We start from the raw sequence: 8962 nt of genomic DNA, 5'->3' as shown, positions 1-8962 counted from the left end.
CAATAAAACGCTTCAGTTCGGTATTTTCCGCCTTTTTCTCATTGCCGGCTATTGATTGGTGAATAAAACAGCTCTCTCATTTGGCTGTTCGTTGAACCAATGAGATTGAGAACAGATGAACCAATCACAAGTGCCCCCACTGCACTCATCCAGAAGGTACAAGAAGGGCGAGTGCGGGAAGATTTCTTCATTCTTTGTGAAAGTGTTTGTGAGATTGTGGAAATGTCTGGAAGAGGAAAAACCGGCGGTAAAGCACGGGCCAAGGCCAAGTCTCGCTCATCCCGGGCCGGACTGCAGTTCCCTGTGGGCCGTGTTCACAGGCTCCTGCGAAAGGGGAACTACGCTGAACGTGTGGGTGCCGGAGCCCCGGTCTATCTGGCTGCTGTGCTCGAGTATCTGACGGCTGAAATCCTCGAGCTGGCCGGCAACGCGGCCCGGGACAATAAGAAGACCCGTATCATCCCCAGACACCTGCAGCTGGCCATCCGCAACGACGAGGAGCTCAACAAGCTTCTGGGACGGGTGACCATCGCTCAGGGCGGGGTGCTGCCTAATATCCAGGCCGTGCTGCTGCCGAAGAAAACCAGCACTGTGAGCACCAAGAGCAAATAAAGCAGCTAAGATTTAATCTGATAACCCAAAGGCTCTTTTCAGAGCCACCCACTGTATCTATGAAAGGGCTGGTTACTGTCTGAAGAGACTGACCTATTGATTACAGTTATCCACGGTCTACGTTAATATATTACATCGCTACAGCGGTTAAACTTATGGGAGGTAATGTAAGTTACCGAGCACATGGGTGATAGGTGAACGGGTCTTGGTAGGAGTTAGGATAGGGGAACGGAGTTTTGGAGGAGTTGAAGTTTGCAGAGGGCGTCAGATAGGAGGCTGACCAGGAGAGCATTGGAAGAGCCAAGTCTGGAGGTAACAAGGGCGTGGATGAGGGTTTCAGCACCAGATCAGCTGAGGCAGGGGTGTAGACGCGCGATGTTTCGGAGGTGGAAGTTGGCGGTCTTGGTGGTGGAGCGGAAATGGGGTCAGATGCTTATCTCAGGGTAAATTGGACGCTGAGGTTGCGAAGTTTTATGATTCCGCTTCACAAAGTGGCCAAGGACAAGTCTCTGTCCATCTCAGTCCTTGAATCCAGTCCCCACACAGGAACTGTCTCTGTCCATCCCAGTACCTGAATCTATCCAGTCCCCACACGGGACCAGTCTCCATCCATCCCAGTACCTGAATCTATCCAGTCCCCTCACAGGACCAGTCTCCATCCATCCCAGTACCTGAATCTATCCAGTCCCCACACAGGACCAGTCTGCATCCATCCCGGTGCCTGAATCTATCCAGTCCCCACACAGGACCAGTCTCCATCCATCCAGGTCCCTGAATCTATCCAGTCCCCACACAGGACCAGTCTCCATCCATCCCAGTGCCTGAATCTATCCAGTCCCCACACAGGACCAGTCTCCATCCATCCCAGTACCTGAATCTATCCAGTCCCCTCACAGGACCAGTCTCCATCCATCCCAGTACCTGAATCTATCCAGTCCCCTCACAGGACCAGTCTCCATCCATCCCAGTACCTGAATCTATCCAGTCCCCACACAGGACCAGTCTGCATCCATCCCGGTGCCTGAATCTATCCAGTCCCCACACAGGACCAGTCTCCATCCATCCAGGTCCCTGAATCTATCCAGTCCCCACACAGGACCAGTCTCCATCCATCCCAGTGCCTGAATCTATCCAGTCCCCACACAGGACCAGTCTCCATCCATCCAGGTCCCTGAATCTATCCAGTCCCCACACAGGACCAGTCTCCATCCATCCCGGTGCCTGAATCTATCCAGTCCCCACACAGGACCAGTCTGCATCCATCCCAGTGCCTGAATCTATCCAGTCCCCACACAGAACCAGTCTCCATCCATCCCAGTACCTGAATCTATCCAGTCCCCACACAGGACCAGTCTCCATCCATCCCAGTACCTGAATCTATCCAGTCCCCACACAGGACCAGTCTCCATCCATCCCAGTGCCTGATTCTATCCAGTCCCCACACAGGACCAGTCTCCATCCATCCCAGTGCCTGATTCTATCCAGTCCCCACACAGGATCATTCTCCATCCATCCCAGTGCCTGATTCTATCCAGTCCCCACACAGGACCAGTCTCCATCCATCCCATTGCCTGATTCTATCCAGTCCCATACTGACCCAAGCACGGAAAGGTATAGAGTGCTTTCCACACCGATTTATGTTTATTGAACTATTGGGCGCCTCCTGTCAGCTACAAATCTGAAAACTAAAACTCCCTCTTCCAACGGTCCCGGAGCGGCACTGATTGATTCTGTTATGATAGTGATTGTATTGGAACTGTAGTGTGCCTCAATTATTGAATTTAAATTGTATTTTCCGCCTTTTTTTTCGAGCAATCCTTGAATATCGAGCCGGAGTCTGTAATGATTGTGTCCGAATTTATGTTACGCATTTGATACTGGTGAAAATTTTAAAAAGGACGGTAACTAATTGCTGGAGGCGGAGCTAAAAGTTGCACGTCCGCTTGTCCGTCATTCTGAGCCAGTCTCCTCCCCTCCCGCACTTCATGCTCTGTCTGTCATTCAAACACTCTTCCCCGCCCTCTCCGATAATGTGCCTTTCTCAACCAGGTCGGGGCGGGCTTTATAAATACAGAAGAAAGGCGAGGGTTTTTCATTCAGCAGCGATCTGAGTGAAGAATCATCATGTCTGGCAGAGGTAAAGGAGGCAAAGGACTGGGGAAAGGCGGAGCCAAGCGGCACCGTAAAGTGCTTCGTGATAACATCCAGGGGATCACCAAACCAGCCATCCGCCGCCTGGCTCGCCGTGGCGGTGTCAAGCGGATCTCGGGTCTGATCTACGAGGAAACCCGCGGGGTGCTGAAGGTTTTCCTGGAGAATGTGATCAGGGACGCCGTCACCTACACTGAACACGCCAAGCGCAAGACGGTCACTGCCATGGATGTGGTGTACGCTCTGAAACGGCAGGGCCGCACTCTCTATGGATTCGGTGGCTGAACGACTCGACCATTTCCAACCGGACACAAAACAAAGGCTCTTCTAAGAGCCACCCACGGCCTCACAGAGAGAGCAATGACTTGGGAACTGGTGCGGAGTTAAATGGGGCTACGGATTCGTTTTTTTATTATAAGGAGTTTTCTGGAACACACAGTAACGTAACGTGGTATCGGCGGCGAGCTGCACCGGTTACTGAGGAAAATTTCCCTCATTGAGTGCACTGAATTGTCCAGGGAACGTTACAAGTGAGTTTACCCCGAGCCGAATTCCCCACTCAGTGAATTGTTCCTTCACTCCATTCGCTCTGTTTTGGTTCTATTTATCAGTCAGATGTTGTGATGTGGGACCGGGGGTTTCCATGGGAGAACAGGTTGAGCTGAGCCGCTGTGATAAGGGCCCAGCTTGTGATATGGATTTTCCCTCTGACGGTTGCTTCTGACACTGATACTGAGAGGGTTTGTGAAATTGAACCGTTTGAGCTCAGTCATTGGGGACCTGGAATTACCACAGGCCCAACTGTCGAAACCAGCTGTAAACAGACTACTTCTCTTTGGTTGCTTTGCTTGAAAACTAATTTCCTTAACCAATCGGAGAGACGAAATTAAGAAACGGAGCAAATGAGTGGCCTCAATTGACCGATTTTTTTAAATTTTGAAAAAGTCCGCCAATTTCAGTGTATGAAAGAAGTGAATTTACTCGGCCATGTCGTTTTTACACAAAGACTTAAAATCTCTTTGTAATAATGTTATTCCGTATTACACGTCCCAAATTCCTGGCCCTGTTTCAAAAATATATTGTCTCTAACTTCGGAATTAAACCCCAAATTTCACTTCTACCTGTAAAAGTAACAAATCACAGGTTATCGATTGATTCCGTTGCAGGGACTGAACAGGAACCGTGTGTCCTGAAAACGGAATCATTGACGAAGCCTTAAAATGAGCCGATTCTTTTCCCCAAGGCGTTCATTCCGGATTGTTACACTGCAGGGAACGTGTTGCTTATATGCGGGATATTAAGATCAGTAATTTATCATTTCAGAGACGCGCTCCACAGTGAGAAAGAGGAAGTAACTAAATTCTGATTCTCAGCCCTGAAAGTGGTGGTTAACGGGAAATCCGGGGGCGGTGTAAATCTGAATGAGAGCGAGAGCAAAGCAAAAGGGAATTGAACGAATCCCGGACCCGTGTTCACTTTATTGGGCAGTATATTCTACAGAGACAAACATTAAAATGGGGGAGTTTCACTGACTTTCTTTCAATTTCCCCACCAGATTCAAAGGATGATGATCGGAATGAATAAATTGACGACATAAGTGCTGTGGGCGGCTCTTAAAATAGCCGTTGTTTTTTTTCAGTACGTTGTGGAGTTTTACTTGGAGCTGGTGTTCTTGGTCACCGCCTTTGTCCCTTCCGACACGGCGTGTTTGGCCAGTTCCCCGGGCAGCAGCAGGCGCACGGCGGTCTGGATCTCCCGGGAGCTAATAGTGTGGCGTTTATTATAATGGGCCAGGCGGGAAGCCTCACCCGCGAAGCGCTGGAAAATATCGTTCACAAAGGAGTTCATGATGCTCATGGCCTTGGAGGAGATGCCGGTGTCGGGGTGAACCTGCTTCATCACTTTGTAGATGCAGATGGAGTAACTCTCCTTCCTCGACTTTCTTCGCTTCTTGCTGCCTTTGATGGCGATTTATTCACCGTTTTTTGTTGCCCTTCTTAGGAAGTGTTTTCTTCACCGACATTTTCAAATTCAATTTCAGACACAGCATCAACCAAAATCCGCTCCGAGTTCAGATTATACGGGCAGCCCTTTCATTCTGCCAATTTATTCTGCATCTGTTAGTTTCGAGTACTGTGTGTGAGTGTGGGATTCATTCTGTATCTGGTACTATGTGTGAGTGTGAGAGTCATTCTGTATCTGGTACTGTATGAGAATGTGGGATTGATTCTGTATCTGGTATTGTATTTGAGAGTGGGATTCATTCTGTATCTGGTACTGTATGAGAATGTGGGATTGATTCTGTATCTAGTACTGTATGTGAATGTGGGATTCATTCTCTATCTGGTACTGTGTGTGAGTGTGGGATTCATTCAGTATCTGGAACTGTGTATGAATGTGGGATTAATTCTGTATCTGGTACTGTGTGAGTGTGGGATTAATTCTGTATCTGTTGCTGTATGTGAATGAGGGATTAATTCTGTATCTGTTACTGTATGTGAATGAGGGATTAATTCTGTATCTGTTACTGTATGTGAGTGTGGGATTCATTCTGTATCTGGTAATGTGTGTGAGTGAGGGATTCATTCTGTATCTGGTACTGTATGTGAATGTGGGATTCATTCTGTATCTGGTACTGTATGTGAGTGTGGGATTCATTCTGTATCTGGTACTGTATGTGAGTGTGGGATTCATTCTGTATCTGGTACTGTATGTGAATGTGGGATTCATTCTGTATCTGGTACTGTGTGTGAATGTGGGATTTATTCTGTATCTTGTACTGTATGTGAATGTGGGATTCATTCTGTATCTGGTACTGTGTGTGAGTGTGGGATTCATTCTGTATCTGGGACTGTGTGTGAGTGTGGGATTCATTCTGTATCTGGTACTGTGTGTGAATGTGTAATTCATTCTGTATCTGGTACTGTATGTGAATGTGGGATTCATTCTGTATCTGGTACTGTATGTGAATGTGGGATTCATTCTGTATCTGGTACTGTGTGTGAATGTGGGATTCATTCTGTATCTTGTACTGTATGTGAATATGGGATTCATTCTGTATCTGGTACTGTATGTGAATTTGGGATTCATTCTGTATCTGGTACTGTATGTGAATGTGGGATTCATTCTGTATCTGGTACTGTATGTGAATTTGGGATTCATTCTGTATCTGGTACGGTATGTGATTGTGGGATTCATTCTGTATCTGGTGCTCCATATGAATGTGGGATTCATTCTTTATCTGGTACTGTATGTGAGTGTGGGATTCATTCTTTATCTGGTACTGTGTGTGAGTGTGGGATACATGCTGTATTTCTCAGTCTCTGGTACTGTAAGTGTTTGCGGAATTGAATCTGTAACTATAAGTCTCTGGCACTGTGTGTGAGTGTGAGATTAATCATTTATCTGTCGTCTTTTGTGCACTTTGTGTGTGTGGGATTCATTCTATATATTCAGTCTCTGGTTATGCGTGAGTGTGAGATTCATTCTGTATCTGTCAGCCTCTGATACTCTATTTGAGTGTAGAATTCATTCCGCATCTGTCAGTCTCTGGTACTGTCTGTGTGTGTGGGATTCATTCTGTATCTCTCAGTCTGTGTGAACTGTGTGTGCGTGTCGGAATCATTCTGTATCTGTCAGTCTCTGGTGCTGTGTGTGAGTGTCGGAATCATTCTGTATCTTTCAGTCTCTGGTACTGTGTGTGAGTGTGGGATTCATTCTGTACCTGTCATTCCATGGTACTCTGTGTGAGTGTGGGATTCATTCTGTATCTGTCAGTCTCTGGTGCTGTATGTGGGTGTGGGATTCATTCTGTATCTGTCAGTCTCTGGTGCTGTATGTGGGTGTGGGATTCATTCTGTATCTGTCAGTCTCTGGTACTGTGTGTGGGTGTGGGATTCATTCTGTATCTCTCAGCCTCTGGTACTGTGTGTGATGGATTCATTCTGTATCTGCCAATTTCTGGTACTGTTTGAGTATCTGGGATTCATTCTGTATCTATCAGTTTCTGGAACAGTCCAAAAGTCAGGATTAATTCCATATCTGTCTTTTAATTGGAGATCAGCTTACAGTTTGGTGTTTGAAACTCTATCGTGTGTATATCTAAACCTATAAATAGTTTTCCCCATAGTAGTTAATTTTGAAAATACCGTGCACATTCGAATTTCTTGTTGCAGGTTTTAATGAGACAAGCTGTGTGCCCTTTGGACCAATATTAAACCTGTATCACAATGAACACTAACGCAATTGATCCTGGATCTCAGTCTCAAACTTTGAGATTTTTGGATTGCTATACAATGTGCAGCTCAGTCTGCACTAATGGAATTGATATTGTATCTTTCAGGGTGTCACTGTATGAGACTTTAGCACTTCTATGTAATGTGTTGCTCTGGGTCTAATCGAATTGTAACTTTCAGGTTCATAAAATGGGTGAGTTTTGAACTGGTAACTGATTTTGTTTCTCAGGTTATACTATCTTTCAGCATCTCTCACTCTGATACTATATGTGAGTTTTGGACTTGTATGTAATTTGTATCTCAGGTTACAGAATTTGGATGGATACTGCATCTTTTAATATCACAATGTGTGTGAGTTCTACTCATTATTTGAGATGAATCTTGGTTTACATTATTGGGGCTATTGCTGTATCTTTCAATCGGGCACCGTGTGTCAGTTCTATCTGTGATTTAATTTCTAGCTTAGGCTGCACTATTGTGAAATTGACACATTACCTTTCAATCTGATGGTGGGTGTGATATTGGACTGGGATTTGTGGATCTACCTGGCAGTTGTACTGAGTTGGGGTGAAATGGAAACAACGTCTGCCTCTCCTCCTCTGACTGTTTATTTGAAAGTGTGTCTGTGGTACTTGGCATCAGTGTGGGACTGACTACTTCTACTGTCTGAGACTGAGGAACTGATGACCTGTCTGTGTCTCTGTGCTCTGTGTGTGATAATGTACCTACTGTGTGTGAGAAGCTGGCTGCACTCTTCCTTGTGCCTCGGGTGGAGGAAAATCACATTTTTTCTGGCTCCTTCAAAAATTTGCCTGTAGAAAGACAAAGTATCTCTTGTAACTCAAGAACAGGTGAGGTAGAAAATACAAAAGTGATCAGTTTAATGGTCTGTTAATGATCATTTTGAATATCCACAAATGAAAACCAGCGATACAAACAGTGTCAGTGTCTGACTCCACTGCAATACTGCAGCATGCAGCTTCTGCACACCATAGAAACATAGAAAATAGGAGCAAGAGTAGGCCATTCGGCCCTTCGGGCCTGCTCCACCATTCAAAATGATCATGGCTGATCGTCTAACTCAATATCCCGTTCCTGCTTTTACCCCATATCCCTTAATACCTTTTGCATTAAAACATATAACGATTTTCTTATTGAATACATCTGAGGACGAGGCCTCCACTGCCTCCTCTGGTCGCGAATTCCACAGGTTCACCACCATCTGAGTGAGTGAAGACATTTCTCATCTCGGTTCTAAAGGTGCCAGGTGTGTTGGGCTGTTTTAAAACAATTTCGTCACATCCAGACACAACAAAACACATCCCCTGCACTGATCCATGAATGGGACTACCGGATGGGACAGGGACCTTTGTACAGGCCTGGTTTCTAATCCCCTCTCCCATGGGTTCAACCGTTCAACCGAAACCAAACAGCCGCTGTTTAAAATGTGTCGTTCACACTTCCCACCTGATCCCTGCAATAGATGCTCTTTGTATAACTCCCCACATCCTTACTGTCCGGCTCTGGTACAACTCTTCACTGTCCAATAACAATAAACAGGGTGAGACTGGACCTAAACCAGGACCATTCACTACTGGTTTGGGGAGAGAAAGCAGCATTGATTTTAAATAGCAGGTTCTTCCCATTCTGTCTCCCTTACCCTGGACACACGCTGTACACACACAACCCGAGAATGACCTCTCCCTTCCCCCGCTCACTCAATGTTCCGGGACCAGTTCCTGATCCACTCCGCCTCTTACAAACAAACCCCCGGACTCCCCCTGACCTTCCCCCGGACTCAATGCCGATCTCTGAGCCCATCTGCGGACACGGTCCCGAAGCGATGAGCTGCTGTAACGAGGCTGCTCTTTGCTCCCTTCCCCCGGGGGCCGTGATCTCTCCATTCCCGGCTGTTTTGAACCATCTTCTTCCGCTCACTGAGGGAATGGCGCCCACAGGCCGAG

The 8962-nt window shown here is 46.5% G+C and overlaps 1 protein-coding gene and 1 long non-coding RNA gene across 2 annotated transcripts; one reads left to right on the top strand and one right to left on the bottom strand.

The window, feature by feature from the left end:
* Nucleotides 1-222: 222 nt before the first annotated feature.
* LOC137312424 (histone H2A.J-like) lies at nucleotides 223-612 on the top strand. The gene has a single exon (XM_067978987.1). The coding sequence runs from the start codon at nucleotides 223-225 to the stop codon at nucleotides 610-612; it is 390 nt and encodes a 129-aa protein (XP_067835088.1).
* Nucleotides 613-4221: 3609 nt separating this feature from the next.
* LOC137312435 (uncharacterized) lies at nucleotides 4222-8962 on the bottom strand. The gene is made up of 2 exons (XR_010960733.1): nucleotides 8785-8962; nucleotides 4222-7810 (listed from the first exon to the last, which is right to left on the bottom strand). It is a non-coding gene; the product is annotated as an uncharacterized lncRNA (long non-coding RNA).

The sequence above is a fragment of the Heptranchias perlo genome, unplaced genomic scaffold (genome assembly GCF_035084215.1).
Source record: "Heptranchias perlo isolate sHepPer1 unplaced genomic scaffold, sHepPer1.hap1 HAP1_SCAFFOLD_43, whole genome shotgun sequence".
Lineage (NCBI taxonomy): Eukaryota > Metazoa > Chordata > Chondrichthyes > Hexanchiformes > Hexanchidae > Heptranchias > Heptranchias perlo.
Note: the sequence above shows the minus strand (reverse complement) of the source record. Positions and strands in the feature narration are given on the sequence as shown.